This window comes from Arachis duranensis, chromosome 10, assembly GCF_000817695.3.
Source record: "Arachis duranensis cultivar V14167 chromosome 10, aradu.V14167.gnm2.J7QH, whole genome shotgun sequence".
NCBI lineage: Eukaryota > Viridiplantae > Streptophyta > Magnoliopsida > Fabales > Fabaceae > Arachis > Arachis duranensis.
This window is the reverse complement of record NC_029781.3, coordinates 86624799-86652594: the sequence shown is the minus strand read 5'-3', so window position 1 is coordinate 86652594 and position 27796 is coordinate 86624799. Positions and strand designations below refer to the sequence as shown.

Here is a 27796-nt window from a genome sequence, read left to right as displayed (position 1 = left end):
GTCATTTTCAACAAATATATCTGCATGCAAAGCAAGATTTGGGACTGTTTGCTTAGCTTTGCGTGGAAGTAAGTAAATCAGTGCTCCCTCCTTTCATGACCCAACCCAACAAAAACGGTGATCGTCAACTTCATCAATTTCACATCCAAATACATACATACCCGCAACATATAACAAACTAATTAACTCATGTTCTTGTTGTTCAGTGGAGAATTAATCTGAGATTTAATTACGCTTATTTCAAATTTCCGGGTGCTCGAATTTAAATATGTATAGTTATTTATGTTGTCTTCTTTTATTATTTTTTAAAAGTTATATTATGATATGGTATTAAAATTTTATGTTTAAAAAGGTTTAGAGTTTAATTATTGATGAATTCTAAAAAAAAAAAAAGACAAATAAAAAAGGTTTAAATTATTCTGTCGGTCCCTAAAATTTTATCAAATTTTTAATTAGATCTCTATATTTTTTTCTTTTCAATTGAATCCTTATACCATATTAGATTTTATAACTAAGTCTCTACCGTGACAAAAACGTTGAAATTGACAAAATATTCTACTAAACTATACAGAATATTCAGTCGAGTGTTAGGTATATCCGTTTTGTTTAACGAAATATTCCGTTAATTCAAACGTTTTTATCACGGCAGAAATTTGATTACAAAATCCAACAGAATAATTAAACAAAAAAATATAAACACAAAGATTAAAGAAAATGCGTTTATTGAATTTCTTGATCTAATACAACAATTGATAAACATATTTATCATGATAATTACAATTATAATACTAATAATTCTACACCTATTGCACTAACCTTCAACTATATTAACCTAATTTGATTTAAAATATAAAAAATAATATCTTTATTATTATTTAGTTCGAATAAAATATTAACAAATAAAGTAGAATAGAGTAATAAAATAACACACCAAAATTTAACTTGCGATAAAATTAAGTAAATAAGTGTCAATATATTCAAAATACAAGAATTTAAAATGAAGCGTAAAATTCTCGAGTCTGTTCTATATTTTCTTTCATTTAACCTACTGCCACCATGAATATCTCAATGTGTTGATAACGACCTATTTGGACTTAAAGCACGTTCGTTAAGTATAGGTATAGATGGAAATAATTATCTAATTTATTTGATAATGGTGGATATTCCTATAAAAATAGTATTACAAATCGTTAAATTATTTGACATATTTAATTAAATAATTTAATATTTTATAATGTCTTTTTTATTATGTAAAGATATCTTCACAGAAAAATTCATCCTTGAGAATTATTATCTTCTAGTTGTTTAGGGGAGAATGCGTTCAAATTCGGTCACCTTTGATTTTTTCTACGTACGTGTTTCGGTTACTTAGTTCGTTACGTTCTTGCAAGTTGCAATAATTCAGGTAGGTGATTTTTGTTTTACATGATGTTTGAAATAATTTTTTGTTTTGGCCGAAAAAGGCGAATTGGACAGTCACATTAAATGAATAAACAATTCATCTTCTCCAGATATTTTGATTATTTCTTGTGTTATAAACCATTAAGAATGATTAAAGAAAAAAGAGAATTATATATCTTACTTAAATCGTTTTTCACACATCTTTTCGTATTTTTTATGAAATAATTAACTATATAATTAGCCATCTCTGTATAGATCACAGTAACATACACTTGTGACGTTTCTGAACGCCGGCTTTCTTAATTGAATATTTTAATACAACATAGTAGTATTAACACCATTAATTAAATAATTAGAAATGGCATATAGTTCGATTGTGAAAGAATGATGCAACAATTATTTAGGGGTATAGTTTTGGCATATTTTCCACGAGGGACAGAAGTGGTTGATGGTTAGATCGATTGGTTCACCATTTTTCTTTGACATTGTTGCCGAAGGCTATATCTTTTTCCTTTCAATATAGCAAAAATATATATTTATATATATAAAAAAATTATAATGTTACTAAAGTCCTTGGTTGCATAGACATTAGACAGCTATATGAATTATAGGAATGGCACAAATTAAACGTACTTGATGATTATATTGGGATTCTTTGAATACCAAATTGTTATAATAATAATTAGGAGACCATAAGAAAAATACTAATAATGTTGGTATATAAGAGCAATCTGAATTCTAGAAGGTGGCCCGTGACATGTATATAAAATCATAATCATAATTAAGAATTTAAAATGGGGTGTAATTGTCGGGTTGCTGTTTGCGATATTGACATCCTAACAACATAACAATTCCATGACGAGTATATCACCTACCAAAAATTATGAAATATCAATTGAACAACAACTAACAGCTACGGAAAATCATCATATTATGGGGGATGCGAAAAGAGATTTTGCTAGATAATGGTTTAGCACTAGTTAGCAATTAAGTAGGAACAATAATCATGTAAGAAGATCTCTTCATTTTGCGAGGTTCACGGGAATGTTCATCAACAGCTAAACAAAGGACGGCGAGGACAATATAACATGAACTTGTTACATGTAATATATTTGTAAGGGGTTGGGGGGAACCTATTCTATTATATTAACATTTTAAGTCAACACACCTTGCCAACTTATTGCTTGACCTCCAATTCATCCAAATATATAACAATTTCTTTCTTTCTTTTTTCTTGTTATGTAAAAAAATTTAGGGTATATAAACCGCCAATAAATGCACTTGAATTATCTTGATATTGATAAAAATACTTTCTAATTTTGTTATGAACAAAAAAAATATTTAAATAATTTAAAAACGTGTGCATTTTTTTTATGCTTTTAAATAATATGAAGACATTTTGTCAATAATAAAATAATTCAGTTACATTTTTTATGATTTACCTAAAAGTTTAATTACATAAGTTCACACCGGTATCCTACCACCAAAGTCATCAAATCATATTTTAGACTAAGGAATGTACGTATTTGATAATAAAAAGAATATATATATATATATAGAAACAAGATATATAAAATAAGACAAATTTAATTAATATATTTGTATTTGTATTTATATATAATACTTTATAATTTTGCCAATCATCTTGGTATCCATATGATATCAGACACGTTATAATTCTTTAATAGTACTACTACAATATTATATATTATATCACTAGAACAATTGTGCGACTAAAAATAAACTAAAAACAAAATTCATTCGTTCATGCATGTAGTATATCTTCTTTGCATCTCCACATTAAAGAGATAAGAAGTCAAGGAATCTCCACGTAAGTCGTTTTTCTCATTTTTCTGAGGGTGGTTAGGACTTGGACTTAGAATAAGGTACTATAAATTTCTCAATATCTTGAAATTATTTTGTTTGTGTCATCATTCATCAATTCCATCACCTTATTATTATTCTGCTATATCTTCTTGATTGTCTTCATATACACTAAACACTAAATAGAATTAAAACAAACAAGGGTACGGTTTTTTCAAGATATGACTAAGATTACATGGAAATCAATCATCCCAAGTTGTTACAAGACCAAAAGCAAAGTAGAAGAAGAAGAGGTTTCAAAACATTGTTCTTTCCAAAGGCTATGCCTCTCTGATGTAAGCATTACAAGCTCTCCTAAGGACATTGAAGATCTTTCAACTTCTTTTGTTGGATCAAAGCTTTACACATTCACCTTAGAGGAGCTAAAAGAAGCAACGCATAATTTCTCATGGAGTAACATGCTTGGTGAAGGTGGGTTTGGACCTGTTTACAAAGGTTTTGTTGATGACAACCTTAAACGTGGTCTGAAGGCTCAATCCGTGGCAGTTAAACGGTTAGACTTGGAAGGCTTGCAAGGTCACAGAGAGTGGCTGGTTAGTTATTAACTTCCTAATATAGACTAGAATTTAATTCTTGATTTTTTTATATGCAATTAAATTGATGATTTTATTTTCTTTTACAGGCAGAGATTATATTTCTTGGGCAGCTAAGGCATTCACATCTTGTTAAGTTAATTGGATACTGTTGTGAAGAAAAGAACAGGCTTTTGGTGTATGAATACATGCCAAGAGGTAGCTTAGAGAACCAATTATTCAGAAGTATGTAATTACTCTTCTTAATCCTAATCAATTATTTTTCAGAAGTACAGTTCTTCAACACTAATTAATGTTGTTTGGTTGTAATGAAAGCAGGGTATTCTTCTAGCATGCCATGGTCAACAAGGATGAAAATTGCATTAGGTGCTGCTAAGGGCCTTGCATTCCTTCATGAAGCAGATAAACCTGTCATATACAGAGATTTCAAAACTTCAAATATCTTACTTGACTCAGTATGTTCCTTCTCTTTTGTCTCTGCTCATATTCTTCAATCAGAATTTTATGTATGGCCCACTAATAAAGAAATAATCTTTACTAATTTCAGGACTACACAGCTAAATTATCGGACTTTGGGTTAGCTAAGGATGGTCCTGAAGGAGAAGAAACACATGTAACAACAACACGCATAATGGGGACAAAGGGCTATGCTGCCCCTGAATATGTCATGGCAGGTATTTATTAGAGAAAATATGGCTACTTTCGCGAAAATGTCTTTATGTGAATGACGATAGGTGAGAATTGTTTCGTCTAACAGTTCTCATTTATGATTTCACATGAAACATAATTATATTTAATCAATGTTGACTAATTTCACATGAGAGATTATCTTCGTGTAGATGATAGTAAACGATAACGGTTAGATGTCAGTTTAGTCAAATTATCTATCAGTTTTCACATATGTTCTTCCCATTAAAATAACTCTATTAACCAATATTGACCAATTTGACACGGAAAATTGTTTTTTCACTTATCATCTTCACATGAAAGACAATTCCATTTAACCAATGTTAACCAACTTTATTTACTCTGCTAATAAGTCATAAATTTTCAGGTCACCTTTCTACCAAGAGCGATGTGTATAGCTATGGAGTGGTTCTGTTGGAGCTTCTTACAGGGAAGCGAGTGGTGGATAGGAGCCGTCCGAGTCGGGAGCGGAGCCTGGTGGAATGGGGAAGGCCTATGTTGAGGGATCAAAGGAAGCTGCATCATGTGATGGACCCAAGGTTGGAAGGGCAGTTTCCTATGAAAGGAGCAGTTAAGGTTGCTGCATTGACACATAAATGCTTGAGTCACAACCCCAATCCAAGACCCTCAATGAGGGATGTTGTCAAGACATTGGAGTCACTTCAAGACTTTGATGATGTCTTCATAGCACCATTTGTTTATGTTGCAGTTAGTGAAAAGAAATAGATATTATACTCTCCAAAGTGTCATCAAAGACTTATTAGTTGCAGCAATGTAGATAAAATATAGTAGATAGCTAGCAAAGTTAGGAAAAGAAGAAAAGATTATGGTTTTGTCACTTAAATTTGGAAGGGACAACTTGGTCAATCTATCTACATAATGATAAAGATAAATGTAAATAAGCAGTAGTAGCGAGTAATTGTGAGTACAAGCTAAGTATATATAGGTATGCGAATTTGATTGGATGTAAAATGAAAGAAGAATAAACTATCTATCTATTTATATTACAGACTAACTACTAATTTAGTATCTGATTTAGTCGTACATAAAAAAGTTTTTGAAATATGTTATTGATAAAATAATTTATAAATAATTTGAAAATGTGATAAAAATAACTAATAAATATTATATTTTTATAAATGATAAAAAAAATTCGTATTTAGCAAACAATAACTTATTTATTTGATCTAAATTTTTGTGATAATATTTGAATAAATATTTAAAAAGCTCAAAAAAAATTTAAAGTAAAATTTGATCTCTATATTTTCTTTTTATTTTTCAAAAAAATATGATCATTTACACTAAAAAAATTTAAAAAAATCATTTGACATAAAATTATCAAATTTTAAAGATAAAAAAATTTTATTTTTCTAATAATAATTGTACAAATTTACATAAAAATTTGATTTCTAAAATTTATTTTTAAAATATATATGTGATATCTAATTTTTTTTGTCACGTTTTTTAATTTTCGAAAAACTTATTTAATGTTAACATCTTTTGAGAGGTTCAGCAATGGATACATTCAAATACTAAAAGCTGATAATGTACCCTATATCATATAAGAGTTGATACAATTTTATTATAGAATAATAAGCTTATGTCATATTGTTGTTTGTGATTATACCATGTCAACAATTTTGCAATATAAAATATAATGGAACTCTACATAAAATAACACTAAACTTTAATCATACTAATTAATTAAATTTAATACCTATTATTACTTAATTAGATTAAAAATAATGGTTAAATATAATTAATATCTACATAAAAACTATAATAACAACAAATTTTAGTTTTAAATATTCAAATTATATACTATTTAGTCTATTTAAATATACGTTTAGTAACACTCTTATTATTATGACTCTAATTTATATATTCTCTTAAATGAATTGACCAAAATATTTTTAACCATGTTCAATTTTAGCATAACAATATTTACTTATTATATATACATTTCAATATATCATGATTAATAAAATTTATTTATAATTTTATTTTATATTTTTTGTATTTTAATTTCATTTTCAATAATTTTTTCTATTTTTTTAGTTACCTCTATACACAAACCATTAAAAAAAAACCTCGAAATTATGCTATAAAGCACCATTTTCTAAGAAGTATCACCAAACAATAGATAATTTAATCTTTGAATAATATAATATTTTTAAATTTATATTATATAATATAATTAATTTTGCTCTTTGTGCAGTACGTCGATCTTAATATAATTTTATTGAAATTTGGAAGTCTTTGTTCACACATTCAACTAGGTAACTTTTATTCAACTATTCTTTCCTTCACTACAATAAATATGGCTTTAATAACGCCAAATTTTATAACAGCTTAAAATCGTTTTCTTAAATAATTTTAGACAACAGTTTTTTATAGTATTACTGTTAAATTCAATTTTTTATTATTTTATAACAATAAATTAAAATTATTTTCTTTGACTAATTTAAAGAACAATTTTATAACCGTTATTATAATTTAGTTTTAAGTAACGGTTTTTTATTGTTATTTAAATAATTAGACAAAAGAAATGCATAAAAATCGTTGCCAAAATACTACACTTTAAAATCATTCTATTAGATAGTTTTAGACAACGAATTTTATAGTATTGCTGTAGAAGTTCAATTTTTCATTACGTTATACCAACAAAATAAAATTGTTCTCTTTGACTATTTTAAAGAACAGTTTTATAACCATTACAACAATTTTTTATCAAACAATAACTTTTTAATATTATTTAAATAATTATACAAATTAATAGATAATAAAAAAATAATTATAAATAATCATACAAATTTAAACAATTTTCTCTATAAATACTAAATTTATAGAACACTAAAAAATTATTGTTATAAACATATAAAAAATATTATTTATAAAATAAATAAATTTAAAATAAATTTATAACAAATATTATATATTTTTAATTTCACTCTCACTCTAAAATTTAACAATTTTTTTTAACATTTCAAAAAATTTCAACAACCTCCCTTCATAACAACATACAAAATTGATCTTTTAATATTTATTGAATTATTTTTAATTTAAATAAAAATAATTACTTAAGTCTAATTTATAAATTGAACAAAATATATTTATGTATTCCTAAAATAATTTTATTATAATAAATCTAATTATAAATTACTATTCTACTTTATAATTTTATAATATTTTATAACAAAGAGTGAAATTGTTACAAAAACTCCAATAACTTTTTAATAAAAAATTAATTTACCACAAAATTTAATATTGTTTGTTATAAGATATTTGTTTATTACATAATACAAATATGTTTTGTAACTAAAAAAATTATTTTAAAATATTCAAACCTTTAAGGATAAAAAAAGTTAAGGTTATTTTATAATTATTTTACAACATTTGAGAAAATGATATTGTATTATTTAATATCAATTTGTAAACAATTTTGAGAAAATGATTAAAATAATTAAGGTTATTTATTGTCACTAAATTAAAAAATTAGTTGGAACTAATTTCAATGTAATATGAAAAAATTATTGTAAATAAAAAATTATATAATTATGAAAAATTGTTGTTAAAAGTTACAAAAGACAATGGTATTAAAATCGTTGTCAAAGGCAGCTACAAAATGACAATGGTATTAAAATTGTTGTAAAAAAAATAACACTAAAGGTAACGCTTTTAAATTGTTGTCTTTGTGATCCAATAACGGTTCTAAACCGTGCTTTAAAAATTATTGTCAAAATCGTTGTCTATGCTAGTAACTATGGCAACGATTTTTTTGTTGCCGTTGTCTTAAGTAAAAAACCGTTGTTTATGAGCATTGGTAACGGCTGCATATACCACAGGTCAAAAACCGTTGCCAAAGCATTGCCTAAAATTTTAGGAATTATTTTTTTATCTATGGCAACAGTTTTCGACCATTACAAAATTCCTTATTTATTGTAGTGCTTATATTTTATCCATTCATCATATTTTGGTGATGATATCATACAATTACATTTTATATTTTAAAAAATTATGTATTTACCGTAAAAAGTGTGTTTAAGTGAAATATTTTTTAAGTTAAAAATTTCTATACTTAGGGTTGGATGAATCTATGTAATCTAAGGTATTTAAATACACTGTGTTTGAATATATGATGAAAAATGAAGGAAAAAATGAGAAAAAAAAGAAAAAAATAAATTTTTTTATGTGTTGTTTGGACGAAGAAAAAATTGATAGAAAGAAAACAAAGATAAATTTTTTTATGTTTTAATGAAAAAAAAATAAAAAAAAATCATAATAGAGTATAATTACATTAATATCCTTATATATTATATATAAATTATAATTTATTAATGTGTTTAAATTATTTTCCACAAGAGAAAAAAGTCATTTAATTTAATTTTCAACACTTTAATATATTATCTTTATTAATCTTTTTTCATTGTTTTTTAAATGTCATAAATAAAAAGATGTATCACTATTTCTCAAACAAATACAAATAAATAATTTTATAAAAAAAAATAAAAACTACTAATAAGTTACATTATTAATTTCTTAAATTATATGTAAGGAATAAGTGTCACTAAATCGTCTCTAAAAAAAATACAATATTAATATTAAAAATAGCTAGCATTTCTTTTTTACTATATACAACTAAAAAAGTAAAAATTCATATACAAATTCTTGTAAACATATAATAAAACACCAAAAAAGTAACAATAACTATGAAAATAATATTTCATAATTATATGTTAATTTAAAAAAAATAATTGTTTATAGTTAGAGTCATTAGCATATGTCTACTTTAAAAAAATAATTCTATATAGTTAAAGTTATCTACACACATCTACTTCAAAAAAATAATTTTTTAGAGTTAAAAATAGTAACACATCATCCATCTTTGCTTGTAGTTTGTAGTATATTCATTGTTCCCAAACAATTTCAAATATTATCATTCTTACACAAGCATAACTAACAAATATAAATTAACATATAGAGTTGATCATAATATGTTATTTTTTTCTGACATTTTTCTCTTTAAGCAAACAATCATTCGCAAAATACCAACAAAAGTGATTTGTAACCATGTGTTAATATAAATATAACGAAAAAAACATTTGTCATTCAAATACATGAATGACTACTTATTATACTTTATCGAAATAAAAAACATAGAATCAATTGTTAAAAAATAATAACTTCAAATTAACCAGAAATTAAGTGCGTATAAAATTATATTTATAATAGTGAATATTTTTTGGATGTACCGTATCTCCTAAGCGAACACCAACCGCAATCATAATATGGAAAAGATCATCAAGTCGCATTTTAGGTGGGATACCAGAAAGTTGTCACTTTTTTTTCTCATTTTCACGTAAAAATTGATAACATTGCATATAAAATGAACCTACCAAACTCAAATTAGTCAACATATCTCATACATCTAATTCGCTATAAATGTGAGGCCTACTTTGTCACATAATACTTGCCATTTTTTCAGCAATTGGAACTTGTCTTTTAATTAATGGGGCTTATTTTTCAGCAACTAAAACCTGCTTCTCGGCCACAGAAGCTTGTCTTTCAACGAATTCAACTTGCCTCTTAGCCATAGCAATCTGTTGCTCAGCCACGTCACTTGCTAGAAAAATAATTACCCTCTTTTACAGCACTAGGCATGGTATTAATTCCTAATGCATATTTCTCATATTACGCCTCCAGAAAATCATTTATAGGAGCCTTATGCTTTGTACCTCTTGAAGTTGAAGTCCCTCCTAGTTAATTTGGGTGACTATGAAGAGCACTAAATGAATCCAAATTAGTAAAAAATATAGGGTATCATGTCTCATGTTAACATCTATGTCAGTAATCCTAATGGTTTCAAACGAATCATTCAAGTAAATTGGATCTCTATCAAGTTATCAAATCCTTTCTTGTGAAGTAGCATCCCTTTTACCAGTAGCTCTATCAACTCCGAACAACTTTTTCAAAGTATCGTAATGCTTAATTTACTTTTTTTTTCCATTTTTTTAATGTGATTTCTCTTGCATAATGAAATATTGAAAGATGTTAAAGAAATATGAAATAATTTTTTGACAAATGTAATCAATAGTATAAGTAATAAAAGCAAAGTTTAAGACACCTTAACAAAGTCTTGCCATACTTCTTCTTTAGCTTCAAATTTTCTAGTAACAGGATTCCATGTAAATCCATTTAAGTAATGAAATAAGACATATGCCTCAACAAAATGATCTTTCGATGTCTCCATTCTATTTTTGATGTGATTTTTTTATTATGTGCGAGTCTACTGTTGTGCTCAAATTCTTCCTGCTAATGTATTCAATAACACTTCATCTATGTGTGTGTGTGTGTGTCTATATATATATATATATATATAACATTTTCGTTAATAAAAAATTTTCCCTCAAAAATTTTGATTACTAAAGAAAGTAGATGGAAGCACTCTCCAATTATGTCGCCCTGGTCCGTGAGACGCCATGTGTTTCCTATTCATGCCACACAATTGATATCAAGGTGATTAGTCTCAATATCTCAAGTTTAGTGCTTTAAAGTCCCAAATGCATGCTCATAAACAAGTATGCTACACATATCAATTAGATATCCTAACTAGCATATACACATAACACAGAGTATGCCCAGGAGCATAGTCAGTCTGTTCCTTAGGCTCTACAAGAACGAACTACTCTGATATCATAATGTAACACCCTATCACGAAGAGCTTTATGCCTAGGACGTAAATCAGAGGTGGCGAGGCGCTACGACCTCTAAAAATAAGAATACGTATATAATATAGTTGAAAGGAATTTTAACTATGAGCCTTGAAGGAAAAGATAAGCAGAAACTAAGACCAGACAATTGCGTCACACTTGAAAAGCATTAAGATCGAAAGCTTATACAGAAAAACCAAAAGACATGTTATATAAGTAGAGTTCCAAAAGATAAGTTACATAATCAAGCTCTAAACTCGACCTACGAAGCAAAGGCTGACTAGAATATGTATATATATATAGACACACACAAAACCCAACAGCCCAAAAGACATGATAAATACACCTGTTTCTCCAAGTCAGCTTCTAAGAGGGACAAAATAAAATATATAAAAGGTGGAGAATCTATACACGTATATAAACATAAACAAAATACAACACTAAAACCCAATAATTCTTCGCTTCCAAAGAGTCTCCAGAATGCTCAATGCAGTGCCTCGCGTCCTGTATCTGAAAACAACAACATATGTATAGAACGAGAACTGGAGGGTTCTTAGCATAGTAAAGGTGCCCGCATAGATAATATATAAGGTCTCGAAAAAGCCAGAGGCATTCTTAGAACTTCAACACTCAGATTTAAACTTAAGATCCAACTAAACCAGAAATTAGGTAAAACTATCTAAGGTACTCAGGTTCTAATTCAAATATAACCTAACACTTCAATCTCACTCTCCTCCAACCCTCCGAATCACTGATAGAACAACTCTCATCACACCTACACCACACGAGGGATCTCTTAGTTGTAAACACATACAAAATAGACAAGGAAAGCACAAGTATAGGTAGCAGTTATAACAAATAGCTCAAATAATAGTTAATCACAGGTCATAATTAAGCAAACCAAAATAAAGCATGTAACACCCTACCACACTAAAATGAGTACTTATAATAGCAGAAGAATTATAATATGCTAGGAGCCTTGAAGAATAGGGAAAATAAAAAATCGCGAATTAAAAGCGCTACGCTCAAAGAACGAATTAACTTGCGTGCTAAGAAAACCATAACTATTAAACATAAGATAACAAAAGTAGGAATAGAGTGCCAAAGATACAAAATAACAAGCTCCTAACTCAGCCTGCGAAGTCAAGACTGACCGGAGGATATTTACACATATATACATACATATCCAAAACCCAAAAGTACATATACACAATCCTACCTCTCCATAAACCTCTAAGAGGATCAAAAAGAATAAGTTATGTAGAGAAGAAGCTAAGTACATATATATACATCATTGTACAATAAAACTACCAGTAACCCCTCCGCTTTAAGAGTCCGGACGCCTAACGAGATGGCTCCTGACCTGCATCTGAAAAACAACAACATAGTATGGAAAGAGAACTAGAGGTTCTCAGTATGGTAAAGGTACCACACACATAATATATAAGGTCCTGGGAATGCCAGAGGCAATCCTAGAACGCCGATTCTCAGATTATAGAGCTTAAAGTATTAAACAAAAGCCATAAAAGATGGTTTTTCTAAGAATATTTAAACCTAACTTAGCTTAACCTTAAATCTAAGTCCCATATTGCCATTCCTCCATACCTCCAACTCCATCATGCATTTTCACAGACAAATAGACAGATAAAGGCAAACATAAGAATGTTACAATTACTGCAGGTAACAAGTACACATTTAGCATGGCAAGTACATATAGGCATACCCAATTAAGGCACAAGCAAGTAGTTCAAGTAATATGCATATGATGCATGCCTTTTCTATGGCTGATAAGGCTCATCTGTCGGTTATCCAGCCAACTCGACAAGTTTGAATTGTACTTAGACTGTTCCCCAACGTGCATCCCCAAGAGTCTATGCATAGTTTTTCTCAAATAATCAATATTGCTCAATGGGGGTAACATTCCCGGGAATTTATATAGTGCCCGGTCACACTTACGTCGTAGGGTCAATAGAGTATCGAGTTTTCAACCTGGTACACGTGGTGGCAAGCCACGGCACTTAATCCAGGGAACCTCATATCTCAGATCATTAAATCATTCAAGCCAAATTTCATACATAATATTTTATCAGAACGTTCAATCAAGTATCATATATGACTCATCCATAACATCTTATCATCAATTCATTACTTTTCAACTTTACTTCACCTTCAAGTTATTCTTATTTCCTAGCTTCATCTGATTATCAAGTTTAACACTAATATTCATGACTAAAGGAATGAAAATAGAGGTTTAGAGGTTTAAAATTTAGTTTGAAATATTAAAAATCATGTTTGCTGAAATGGGATCCACGCGTACGCGTGACTCACGCGTGCGCGTGGAAATGTAAAACTATAGCTCGTGTGCGCGTCCCTTTATCATGCGTACGCGTGGGTGCAAACTTCATGTCACGTGTGTGCGTGGGTCACGCGTACGCATGAACAAGCTTGTTTACTCCTTACGCGCACGCACGAGATCGTGGCGTACGCATCGCCTAAAATTTGCTCCACGCGTACGCGTGAGTGACGCATTCGCGTGGGCGTACGTCTTTTAAAAAATATAAGGCAGATGCAGTAGTGAGGCAGCAGTAGCAGAATTGATAAAAAAAGCTACAGAATTTGGTTCAAAACATAGTTTATAAACTCAAACTTCCAAAGGGCATAACTCAGTCATTTTAAATCGTTTTTCGTCTATTCTTCAAACGGAATAAACTTCACGAATTCAATTTTCATTTAAAACAAGTTGAAATCAATTTGGGGTTCCGAAAGCCAAGTTATATCCCGCCAAAGTTCAGCCAAAAACTAACTTTTGCAAAATTATTCAAACCTAAATTTTCAACCAAACCTCATTCCATTCCTTGTTAAATATGCCAAAATCTAACACCATATATCAATGATAAACTCAACACAACTTCATACCCTTTATCAACCACCAACCATCAATATCATATATATATCAACAAAGCCATCAAGCCTTCAACCAATATGCATTGTAACCTATTAAATTATCAACTTGCTCATACCTCATTACCCACATCTCATTATAATATTCACATAACAATAACCTCTATTACACAACCATACCACATCATGAATATCAAACATACTAAACATTATACCATTCCGTGCAATTCAACTTATCTTATGGTCATCTAGCCTAAGTTTTCATAGAACATAATATATTAAATGCAAGAAACCTAAACCATACCTTGGCCGATTTTCCTCCAAGTTCCAGTATTCACAATTTCAAGCTCCAATTATTTATTCACAACCTAATATACATTCATAACACATATATATCCAATTTAATACTCAAAGCTCAAATTCAATGAAAATAAAATAGAATTATCATATCCTCACCTTACCCAAGCTTCACATAAGTAAGAGTGAACGTTTCTCTCAAGCTAATTGGATCCTAAAACATCAGAAATCAAAGAAATTCAACCTTCCCATTAAAAATTTGAAAATTGGGGGAAAAGAGGGCTGAGAGGAATTAAACAAGTTACCAGTAAAATTATTCTGGTAGAAATGTAGAGCTCGACGCCGTGAACGCGTGGCCGCAAACGGTGCAGCGATTGGAGTTCGGACGGAGAAGTTACGACGTACGAAAGATTGCCGTAAGGGTTCGGTGAAGATTTCGTTCTTCCCTCCCCTTTGTGCTGCAACTTTCGCTTCTGTTAAAATGAAGGGGAAGAAAGGCTTTGGGCCCACTTAAAATGGCTGGTCCGATTGGACCGATAGCCCGGATCGGATCTGATTCAATCGGTTCGGCCTGTTCGGTCTAATTTTAGACCATTTTTTTCGAAATTAGTGTCAAAATTCTCGTTTCGATGAGCTCTATCCTAATTTGATATAATATTCACATTTCTAGTCTTCCTTATTAAAAACTAATTTATTGACTAATTATCTACTAATTTAACCGGGGTTTACAAAGCACACTCAAACAAATCATACAAATGCACATGATGCATGCCTGTCCTATGGCTGATGATATCATCTGTCAGTTATATAGTCAAACATGTCCTGGTAGCTAACTGGTGCATGAAATTTACACTCACACTTTGTAATTCCGCACAACTAACCAGTAAGTATACTGGGTCGTCCAAGTAATACCTTACGTGAGTAAGGGTCGATCCCACGGAGATTGCCGGCTTGAAGCAAGCTATGGTTATCTTATTATTCTTAGTCAGGATATCAATAGTGGTTCTTAGTTTTAATTGCGAAAAGTAAAAGAGCATGAAATAAATACTTGTTATGTAGTAATAGAGAATAGGTTGGAGTTTTGGAGATGCTATGTCGTCTGAATTTCTGCTTTTCTATTGTCTTCTTCTTCACGCATGCAGGTCTCCTCCCATGGCAAGCTGTATGTTGGTGGATCACCGTTGTCAATGGCTACCAGTCGTCCTCTCAGTGAAAAGGGTCCATGTACATGGCTAATCATCTGTTGGTTCTCACTAATGTTGGAATAGGATCCAATGATCTTTTTGCACACTGTCACTGCGCCCAGCGCTCATGAGTTTGAAGCTCGTCACAGTCATCCCTTCCCGGATCCTACTCGGAATACCACAGACAAGGTTTAGACTTTCTGGATCTCAGGAATGCTGCCAATTGATTCTAGCTTATACCACAAAGACTCTGATCTCACGGATTTGAATGCCCTGTTGTCAGGAGAGGCAGTCAAACTCGCGAACCAGGAACCCAAGAGATATACATTCGATCTAAGGTAGAACGAAAGTGGTTGTCAGGCACGCGTTCATAGGTTGAGAATGGTGATGAGTGTCACTGATTATCACATTCATCATGTTGAAGTACAAATGAATATCTTAGAATAGAAACAAGCGTAATTGAATATAAAATAGAAATAATTGCATTAATTCATTGAGACACAGCAGAGCTCCTCACCCCCAACCATGGGGTTTAGAGACTCATGCCATCAAAGGTACAAATCCAGATGTAAAATGTCATGAGGTACTGAATGAATCTCTAAAAGTAGTTTTTATACTCAACTAGTAACCTAGGTTTACAGAAAATGAGTAAGCTAAGAGAGATAGTGCAGAAATCCACTTCCGGAGCCCACTTGGTGTGTATTTGGGCTGAGCAATGAAGCTTTCACGTGTAGAGGCTATTCCTAGAGTTTAACTCCAGCTTTTGTGCCAGTTTGAGCGTTTAACTCCAGCTTGTATCCTGTTTCTGGCGTTTAACGCCAGAATAGGGTAGAAAGTTGGCGTTAAACGCCAGTTTGCATCATCATAACTCGGGCAAAGTATGGACTATTATATATTGCTGGAAAGCCCAAGATGTCTACTTTCCAACGCAATTGAGAGCGCACCAATTGGGCTTCTGTAACTCCAGAAAATCTATTTCGAGTGCAGGAAGGTCAGAATCCAACAGCATCTGCAGTTCTTTTTCAGCCTCTGAATCAGATTTTTGCTCAGGTCCCTCAATTTCAGCCAGAAAATACCTGAAATCACATAAAAATACAAAAACTCATAATAAAGTCCAAAAATGTGAATTTTGCATAAAATGTAATAAAAATATAATAAAAAGTGAATAAAAACATACTAAAAACTATGTAAAAATAATGCCAAAAAGCGTATAAATTATCCGTTCATCACTAACCTTGGACAGAAATACCCCATCGCAGAGCAAGTGGGACTGAGCCACAATCCTCTTGCTACTACCCGCTTAACCCAGAGCAAGTGGAATAAACCACTACTGGTGCTACTACCCAGGCGGGTGATTGAAAACTCAACCTGGAGCATGTGGAATAATCCACTATTGCTGCTACTACCCAAGCGTCACAATCACTGACCTAGAGCAAACAGGACGAACCACAATTCTTTCTACTGTCCAGGTATCTCAATCACTGACCCGAAGCAAGCGGGGCGAACCACAATCCTTGCTACTGCCCAGGTATCTCATCCAAAAGTTCATTCTCAACATTCACATTGATAATAATTGTCCTCATAATAACCTTCAATCATTCTTCTTGCTTATCTCCTACCTGGAGCAAGTGGACAACGCCACCGCATCTTACCCAGCTTCTCGATTCTTATTCGGAGCACGTGGATAATACCACTGCATCTTACTTGGAATCTCAACTTATACCCAGAGCAGGTGGACAATGTCACTGCCTCTTACCCGGTCATATATATCTCAATCATAATCTATCATCATCATCTCAAACAAACTCATTCATCATTATCTCATTCATCACCTTCAATATCTCATCGAATTAATCATTTACTTCTCAAATCTTCACACCCTTATCCTTATTCTGTAGCGTAAAACCTAGTTATTGGACCTTAAACAGAGTTTTTAGAGGTTTGAAAAACTTAAAAGAATGATTGATAGTTCAAAAATAGTCCATTTTCATCAAAATAGTGGTTTCGGAAGTTTACCGGCTTACCGAGAAGGTTAAACAGAAAAAACAGAATTTTATGTGAAAAACATGGATTGTGCGTACGCATCATTGCTGTGCATATACACGCACCAGAAGAATTTTTCAGCCTGTGCGTATGCATCATATTGTGCATACGTACAACTTGCAAATCCTTAGGGTGTGCATACACACACTCCCTCGTGCTTTGCTTCACCCACTTTTGTCCTATGTTCTTGGTAAGAACAAAAACAAACCAAACAAGTAAATTGAAACCAAATCAAAAAGAGAAAGTATAATGTGAACCAAATTGAAATCTGAAACCAAAAAGAAAACTGAACCAAATTGAAAGGGAGATTTTTTTAGATATCAATAATCTAAACCAAGAATATGGGGATTCGCACTTAGAGATTTGTTTCACGCCTCTGCTCCCGCTCTTGTTCGTGCCAAGAAGATAAGATAATCTGCTGAATCTTGACTATATATACCCAACTTTGCAGTGGTTTCTACTGCACAACCATCATCCAGGGCAGTTTTGCAGCTTCTACCAGACCGCAGCTCATCTCTACCACGATTCTGCCAATTTGCGGCGAGTTCGAACACGGACGCTATTTTTTCACCGCAACTCTCCGCCTCTCTTGCAGTGTAAGTTCATCGGCCTACCACTCAAGACCTGTTTCAAAAATCCCAATCTATTCTTTTACCCACACCTAACAATAAAAACAAATTAAGCACATTAGCTATTCATTCTTCTCCAGTCCATTAAGCCGCCCAAAAAAATTAAAGCTAAATCAAACTCATATGTTCAGTCCAATCACCGATATAAAAAATATACTAACTACCCAAATTAGTCTGTTTACACTTCTTTTCATTGGACATTTATGTCATTGTCACTCTTTAAAACGACAAAATACAAGTTGGCCACTTGAAAGTATGTGGAACATTTATCTTTTGCAACGTACACCATCGTACCAGAAATTCTTCTTATAAGTTATAAACTTTTTTTTATTGTCTATAATAATCCCCTAACTCAATAGATTAAGGACTAATTCGTTACAAATTTGAGTTCTATTTAAGGGTTAATCATTGATCAATAGAATATTACATACATAAGAGGAGATTCAAACTATTGACACTTACTTAACCGGACAAATCAAATAACAACTCGACCAACCCAACCCAAGTTGGTTTGTTATAACCTTAGTGAGAGTGAAATAAACACTACTGACTAGTGACTGGTCTATGCGACCTTGAAGTTTACTTTAAGCCAGCAAGCTCCCTAATTAAGCGGCTAAGCCTTTAACCACGCGCTAAACGGCGTCGTAGTGATAGCAAAGTGTTCGTTGAACAACCGTTTCGTAGTTCTTTTTCTTCTCCTTCTCCTCGTCGTCTTGGGTTTCGAATTTTTGTAACTGAGAATAAATAATCTGCAAATAATTTTGCGAGGAGAAAAAACAAAGAGAGAAATCTAGTGAATAGTAATCAGTGATAAGTGATCGGAGAAGACTAGTTTAATGGCGAGCTCGGCCGCGGTCGCCGGCGTTCTATCGGCGCACGATCGCCAGATTCTGACAGCTGTGAATACCGGAGCCTCCAGCCTTTCGTTTGTGGGTTCAGGCTTCATCGTGCTCTGCTACGTTCTCTTCAAGGAACTTCGCAAGTTTTCTTTCAAGCTTGTTTTCTACCTTGCCCTCTCCGTACGCATTCTTTTCCTTCTCTCTTTCCTCTGATCTATAAATTTATTTCCTTCATTTTTTCTCCTTAGCAGTTTAGCTCTTTGTCAAATGCGAAAATTTAACCTAATTAGTTGCTTCTGGAACTCTACAGGGTTAGCTACTAATATTTTAATTTGGACTAGAATTAAGATCAAATTATGTTCTGTTTTAGAAGTGAGTGTGTGAGCAAGTAATTACAGACTTTGCATTAAGCCTATTCATGTAATTTGTCAAAGTTATTATTGCCTGCTTGTTATTGTCTTAAATTGCAGTAAGCTTATCCACTTTAATTTGTGTTTTGCTTCCGTTGGTTTTTTTCAATTTAGATGCATACACGAATATATTTGTGCCTATTCACTTTCCATGTTATTTTCGCCTTGTTTTCTGCATATGAGCCTTGTAAATAAATATAATTTGGTTATTTGGCATTTTCTCTATTTTCAGGATATGCTTTGCAGTTTCTTCAGCATAGTAGGGTATACTTTCTGAATCGAGTGCCGTCTTCCCAGAATGTATATTGTGAATTTTGATTGATATAATTATTTTTTATACAGGGACCCAGCCAAAGGTTTCTTCTGCTATGCTCAAGGCTATAGCACGCATTTCTTTTGTGTGGCGTCTTTCCTGTGGACTACAACAATTGCTTTTACTCTTCATCGAACTGTAGTTAGGCACAAAGCTGATGTTGAAGAATTGGAGGCAATCTTTCACCTGTATGTATGGGGTATGTATTTATGAATGGATCAGCTTTTTTATTCCAAATATACTACTTCATAATAATCTCCTATCTCTATAACTTCCCAAAATGATGTCTTAATTTGGAATTAGGATTTTAGAGCAAATGCATACTGATGGAATGATTTGTTTGCTGACAGTTGGATTTCCAATTTTGTCTTGATTTTCACATTGCTTTCACTACTCGGTTAGAGAGCTCACTTGATGTACCTGTTGACAATAGGTACTTCACTGGTTATGACAGTGATCCGCTCCTTTGGTAATGACCATAGACATTTCGGCATATGGTGTTGGACTCAAACAGGCCGCACAGGGAAGGTAAGTAACTGCAAAAATACTGCTAAATGGAATATTTTTCCTTTTATATATAATGTTGTATAAGATGGGTGTCTAATTCATTATAATTGACTGCTAGCCAATCAAGAACCATGACATGGTTGCTTGCAAGAAAATTTTTTTTCTAATACTCTATTGCTATTCTTAAGAACCAAATGTGGTTATCTACATGTAAAAAAGCTAAGTTTAACAGCAGAGACAAATCCATGCATTACATGCCTTCAAACTGCTAAAAGATCACTTCGTTGTTTTTATCTATACTTTTAATAAGGACCTAACGCTCTGTTCCATATTATGGTATTGTTGATAAGAAGATTGTGATTTCTAAGAGCTTAGCAAATGTTTTTGGCATCTGGAATTAAACTTATTTTAAATAGTGTGAACAATAGGAAGATAATGAAATGAAATCTGCTGTACTTTGTATTTGATATTTTGTTCAACAGAATTATCACACTTCCTTTTCTTTATCTGCTGTCCTCTAAAAGTTGAGCCCATTTTCCATGCAGGCAGTTCATTTTGTAACATTTTACACACCTCTCTGGGGTGCAATTTTATACAACGGGCTTACATACTTTCAAGTAATACGCATGCTGAATAACGCAACCCGTGTATGTAACCACCCTTGCTGATTCTATCTCGAAGAAAGAATGAATTATTCACTTGTTGAGACCTAGACTTTTGCATATCTGTTTATTTACTTCTGTTATTTCAGATGGCAGTTGGTATCTCAGACCGACTTTATGTTCCAGATGCAAGAGATAACATGAAGGTGTGTATACGACAATCATTTTTAACATGCATGTCATGTATGCTTGATGTACATATGTACGTATCTTTTGGAGCTTGTGCGTGGAATAAAGTAACAACCACACACTATTATACTTTCAAATATGGCTTAGAGATGCTTCCCTCTTATTTTTTTATTTTTTATTTTTAAAAGTTATGGTCAAGTGCAAGTATTATATCAATGCTTCTTTAATAAGGTGAACTTATCTCAGTTTGGTCTTATCTAGGTTTCATTGAATGATAATCTATTTTCTTCTGTTTTACGTTGCAGTCTCTGAATCGATGGGGATACTATCCACTGATTCTAATTGGATCATGGGCATTTGGCACTATTAACCTTATTCATGATTTTATTGAGCCTGGCCATAAGATATTTTGGCTGTCATTTCTTGACGTTGGAATGGCTGCCCTTATGGTATATACCAGTCACCTTACGTTCCGTTTTCACCTTTTTTAGATTCCCTATTAAATCTTCTATGACATATCTGGAAGCTTATCATGGTTTGTATTTACTGGCACCATCAGCACAAATTTGTTGCCATAGGCTGCACATGAAATGCAGCATTGTATGGTACAACAATGACACAATATTATGTTAATATTTGTCTTCCGGTTGCAGGGCCTCTTCAACTCAATTGCATATGGCCTCAATTCTTCAGTTCGTCGTGCAATTTGTGAAAGAATGGACATGTAAGTCCTTGTATTCTATGTAATCTTACTAAAGGAATTAATCCTTGTAAAGTCTTAGCATTTTTGCATTGTACCCATGATTCTCAAGGCCTGTCTAGATGGGTTATCCTCGTCATTTGTTCTGGTTTGTAAATTTGTGCAACTTTTGTAGCCATTTTAATTGTGCTAGATTTACCATTTGATTTTGTGTACTTGCATCTTGCCACTGTCCTTACAGGATTTGTGTCTAGTACTCAACCTCTTTCGTCTCTCCCTCTCTTGTCAACCTTCTCATCTTAACTCTTACATACTTTTCTGTTTCCTTGCCTTTTTGGCACATTTAATTTAAAACTTGACTGAAGTTGCATTTGTTAATCAGGTTCTTACCAGAGAGAGTCTGCAGATGGCTGCCAAACAATTTCAAGTACAGGAACCAGCAGCAAGAAAATGAACTGGTCTCCTTAAAAATTGAAGATAAATAACCATGAACAGATATATTGTGATCCCCACTACCATATTTCAACATGTAAATATGCTGAAATGCTGTTTTCATCAACAGCAGAGGATCTGCTGGCACTTGGCAGCAGTCATTCCAGGCTGTGTTGCTGAATCGTGGCATTCACATAGATTTTATAGTGCCAAGGATCCTTCTCAAAGAAACCAGTGGATGCTCCAGTTCATTCAATCAGTCGATCTCTCTGCTTAACAGCCATCATTATTATGCTTATATTGAAGATCCGTTGATTGTGGCTTTGGCAAGTGCACTTATTCAGAAAAGGCTTAGTGAGTCTCTGATTCATCGTGGACAAGTTTTAACTTCGAGCATTGTTGCATATTCTTGTATTTCTTCCTAGTTTTGGGAATTAGATATACTAAAAATTCCAGTTCTATAGTTGATGCATTTTTAAAATAGCTTAACATTTTGTTTTCTCAAAATTTGCCTAGTCTTTTAGTTCTCTGCCAGTAAGTACAATGCTTAGTCTTTTATTAATTTCTTCCACTGTTTCAGTTTTTAACCTATTCCCATTTTAATTTATTATGGGGAAAGAACCATCCTTTTAACATTTTTAGAACATCATTTGCCGATGAACTCATGAAGTAACTCATAAAAGATGTTTCATTAATTCGCCGTTCCTGATTACTTGTACGTTTTTGCTTTCCAAGTATTTACACATCACTTGTCCATTTAGTAAACTAGTTATGCTTCCGAAAAAGGCGTGCCTTCTTTCTCTCTCTCTAATGTCTAATAAGTAATAATGGCATTCTCGGTTCCGGAAGTGTAGAGAAAGAAAATTATGATCTTATCGTATTGCAGTAATTGGACTTGGATGGTCCCGTAAGAGAAAAGCATTTTGCATCTTGGGAACTTGGTACCTGCACAAATTCGTTTGCACCACATGGTTGTCGTTATTAGCATTTTCCAGCATTCAGACAATCAAACACCGCAACTGTGCGAAAATGATAGAACCAACAAAATAAGTTGTCTTACAAATTGCAACCACACTTGGGACATTCTCCATAGAAACACACCCAAATCAAGCAGCCACAATGTAAATAGTACATTTCTACGTTGTCTAAACAGTTTACAAGTACTTAACTAGTTACACAAACCCAAATTCCATCCTCCCAAAATACCCCCAGATCACAAATTCCATCAAACATTAAACAAAAGGACTAAAAGAGAAAAGGAAAAAAAAAGTGATTTTGAAGGGAATGAATAATTAAGCACAGGCACAAGAACTATCAACAACAACGGAAGCTTCACCCTCATTCCTGAAAATGAAATGGCCAATTGCAAGACCCAAAACGATGGCCAGAAACACCCCACCGTTGAATGACATCACCGCCAGCATCAGCAAATACCCGATCGCCGAGCTCACCCCAAACAGCACCGATCCCGCAACCTTCACTCCCAACCTCGCTCTCTCCCCCGCCAACTTCCGCCGCAGTAGAGGCGCCTCGATCTCTGGCGCCGCCGCCGAAGATGGGATCCCTGCGGCGAAGAGCTTCAAGCGAATGCGGCGGTTCTCAAGATACTGGTAGAAAATCGCGACCACGAGACACGCCAACAAGCTCAGCGCGTAACTCAGCCACGAATCGGTCTTCCACGAATCGAAGAGAATCGTAACGTACCTGCCCCAATAGAAGGTCATGTGCATCATCTTCGCTATTAAATTGTGAATCTTGATCTCGCAATTCTATGGTTTATTATCGATTAGGTTTGGGTTGTGTTATTTAATTCTACTAATTTGTTGCTCTGACTTTTCAAGGGGTTGGTTTGTGTGATAAAAACGATGGACAAGTTCCACAGATCCCAAAGGGTGAGCTTTTGGATTGGGTGTATAGTTGTGATTGATTGTTGGCTACGTTGGCTGTTTGTTACGAAAGGGACAATAGTTTCGTAAAATGCCCTCAAAAGTGTTCCGTAGTTACCATTTTATTCCATTGAATCCTCCCCATGTTCTGGTCTTAACCATTACCAGTTTCATGACTAAGAGGGTCACTTATGGAATTTCCAAAGCGAGTCAAGGATGGGTAGTAGTACGGCAGTACAATTTTCTTGTGTCACGAATTTTAAACATCGAAACAATGGGGCTCTGGTTTTTGTACTGCTTTTTAGTTTTTACTGATGCTCCAGTCTTTCACTTTTTTGCTCATGGTTCTGAAAACCATTTTGAACCGGTTGAACCGTCAACAGGTTGGCAAAATAGCAAATCGATTCTCTTTAGTAAAAAAAAAAAGTTGGTCACTCAAAGAATCAGACGAGAATCGATAAATTGACTGAAAAGTGAAAACTGGTGGTTCAGATCAAATCAGAAATCGAATACACCAAAACAGTAAAAAAAATTTAGCTATCTTTTTTGTATTTTTTATAACTTAGCTATTTTATATTTTAAGAGGATAATAGTAATTTTTTAAATCTTTTTATATATTAAAAATAAAAATAATAAATTTTTAATAATTCTTAATAAAATATATCTTTTTATAATATTTTTAAAATATGTTTTTAAAACATATATTAAGAAGACTTTTTTTGTTGATGCTATTTTTTCATATTTTTTTGTACTGCATTTAAAAGCAAATTAATTTCTCAAAGTCACTTATTTGTTGCAATGAATAAATATTTGGAATCTGTAGAATTAAGGAGAATGAAGAAGATCTGTAAGAGGCAAATTTCTGTTTAATTAAAGAAATATATACAATATATATAGACAAAAGACTTGATTTAATAAAATTTTTATTTTTTTAAAATAGTTTTTTAAAATTAGCTTTTAAAAAATAGCATTTTAAAAATTGTAATATCAGTATATCTTTTAAAAATTATAAATATAAACACATAATTTTTTTACTTACTAAATATAAAATAAAAAATTTGTGCAAGCACTTTTTCAAAAAATTTTACAAAATAAAGTAAAAAAAGTCTAATTATAATATGATTACGATTTTTTCTTATTTAAACTAATGAAACTTTATTTTAGAAATTTAAAATTATATCTACCAAATCTGATGTACATATTTTAGGGGCTAATTTTTTTTTATATTGTATAAATATACGTGTAATACATTGTTATGGGAAGATTAGGTGTTTTTTTTATATGGTGTTTTATTCAAATCGGACGGTCCGATTTGTTTGAAAAAAAAAACAAAGTACAAATCGGAGGGTCCGATTTGTTTGATAAAAAAAGCAAACTACAAATCGCATGGTCCGTTTTGCATTTTTATTTTTTTTATTTTTTAAAATAGAAATCGGATGGTCCGATTTCAACATTAAAAATTTTTTTTATTTTCAAAAACACAAATCGGACCATCCGATTTGTGATTGTTGATTTAAAAAATGAAACAAATCGGAAGGTCCGTTTTGTTCACACCATAACAATGAAAAACTCATCTCTTCTCCCATCATTGTGAGATACACTCACCTCTCTCCCACACAAAAAATAATAAGCATATTTTAGGGTGTGGTGGTCTTTTTCCTTCTCTTCCTTCTTTTACATCTTTTTTTCCTCTTTTTTCTTCATCTGCATCATCATCATCATCATTGTTCCTCTCTCTCTCATAAGAGAACAAGAAGAAGAAAAATAAAAAAATGCATAACAAAAAAGAAGTAAGAGTTATGAATTACGGATATGTCGCTGAGTTGCTATGTCCGTGTATTGAACACATTTTAAACACGACACTCATTTGATACACATGTCTTTTGTGTTTAACCATACCTTAATAAAAAAAAGAAATAACCGTAAAAAAAATGAAAAAAACCAACATTTAGTTGTTTTAGACTTTTAGTTAGAAGTTATGATTGGTCTAATTTTTGTTTGGCTCAATACACAAAAAAAACTCTAATTATTAATTACATTTTAAACAGACAAATTACTACATGTGTTGTCAGTTATCAATCAACTAATGACCATTTTTGGGCTTGGACTTACAAAAACATCATGTAAGTCACCACTTGTCACTTAAAAACTAAACCACTTCCGCCTTGTACATGCAACAACTCATTGGCCAGCGGTAAACCCTTAAATAGAATTCAGTACTGCGACGAATTAATCCTTGACCTACCGAGTTGGGGAATACCGTGGAAACAAAAAAACAAACCACTTCATTTTTATACCGTAGCATTCCTATATGAATTCATTATAACTATATGAATTCATTATAACTATCTTAAACTTTCATCAAAACTTTAAAATCATCTATGAAAGATACTACATGCCAAAAAAGTTGGTCATTTCAATGATCCTAATTTGCTAACCAAATTGACGAACGAGAAAAAAAAATCTAATTTATTGTTAGCAATTTTTTTATTTAGTTTATTATTGAGACTCTCCAAGACTAGAGATATAGACAACTATTTGAGTATCCAAAAATTACTATAAATGGTAGGGCTATACACGATCTGATCGGATATGATCGAATTTTCAATATAATATATAAATTTATCAGATTGGATCAAATAATTGTATTTTTTATGTTTGGATCTGATCTGATCTGCATATTTATATTTATTTTTTATCCACATATTTATTTTGCAGATCGGATCGGATATCAGAAATATCCAAAAATTAAAACTAAAACTATTTACATCTTTCTTTTTAAATAACAAAAGCTTAAACTATTATAGCATCACCTCAAAAATTAAATATGATCATTAATATCTATTTAAATGAGGAACGAACATTACGCCGTAGTTTTTTGGAATCTGCGCATAACTTCAAAGAGGGGGTGTAAATGACTATTTTGCCCCTTCTTTCTTATCAAATGCTTTGCGCTCTCCTTCTTCTCCTTTTTTATTTCTGAAAACGCTCCATTTACCTCCTTTATCGCAAAAAACTCCTTCAATTTTTTCTTTGTTTCTTGCTTCATAACCGTTTTCAATTCCAAGATTTTTCCATCTTGATCCCTTTAAAGATTTCTCTAACACTTTGAAGAGGAGCATGCAAGTTTTGCTGCGTTAACGTGCCTTTTCGTTTTGAAGTTTCATCAAGGTTGATGTTTTTACTTTCTTTTGTTTGTTGTTTTGACTATTCCTGGGTTGAATGGTACTCTGATGGGTAATGAATTTTGTTTTTGTGCTGCCGCTACCTGTGTCTTAAGGTTTCTTTAATAGCTGTTTGATCTTTACTGCTTTGGTTATTGCTAAGAAACCCTTTTGAATCCATTTTGTCGTCTGGTATTAATGTTATAAATTTTGGTTGTGTCTCTGGAACTTTAGAGAAACTTGTTGCCGTTTATTTCTTGTAGAACATAATCGTGTTGTCCCCCAATGGTGTCGCTACTAATAGTAGGAGTGACACCATTTCTATTCTTTCTGTTTTGAAAAGATCTTTTAAAATTGTGTTTTGTGTTTTGTTGCTTTTACCCGACTTCCTTTGTATAATGACCGAGTTTTTTAGTGACGATTTCTTTGTTGCGTTTGTAGGTATAGCTATATGTCTCGATTCGCTGTTCACGATATGTCGACAA

The 27796-nt window shown here is 32.1% G+C and overlaps 3 protein-coding genes across 3 annotated transcripts; 2 read left to right on the top strand and 1 right to left on the bottom strand.

The window, feature by feature from the left end:
* The first annotated feature begins 3361 nt into the window (after positions 1–3361).
* On the top strand, positions 3362–5463 carry LOC107470675 (serine/threonine-protein kinase RIPK). Its single transcript, XM_016090081.3, has 5 exons — positions 3362–3818; positions 3908–4043; positions 4137–4273; positions 4366–4492; positions 4873–5463. Exons 1-5 carry the CDS (start codon positions 3447–3449, stop codon positions 5229–5231), a joined length of 1131 nt encoding a protein of 376 aa, XP_015945567.1. The 5' UTR covers positions 3362–3446; the 3' UTR covers positions 5232–5463.
* Positions 5464–18816: 13353 nt separating this feature from the next.
* LOC107470659 (G-protein coupled receptor 1) lies at positions 18817–23022 on the top strand. The gene is made up of 9 exons (XM_016090060.3): positions 18817–19288; positions 19751–19782; positions 19861–20030; positions 20265–20359; positions 20884–20985; positions 21090–21146; positions 21435–21578; positions 21783–21853; positions 22212–23022. The coding sequence occupies exons 1-9, from the start codon at positions 19106–19108 to the stop codon at positions 22312–22314; spliced, it is 957 nt and encodes a 318-aa protein (XP_015945546.1). The 5' UTR covers positions 18817–19105; the 3' UTR covers positions 22315–23022.
* Positions 23023–23281: 259 nt separating this feature from the next.
* On the bottom strand, positions 23282–24322 carry LOC107470660 (copper transporter 5.1). Its single transcript, XM_016090063.3, has one exon. It carries the CDS (start codon positions 23992–23994, stop codon positions 23554–23556), a length of 441 nt encoding a protein of 146 aa, XP_015945549.1. The 5' UTR covers positions 23995–24322; the 3' UTR covers positions 23282–23553.
* Positions 24323–27796: the final 3474 nt, after the last annotated feature.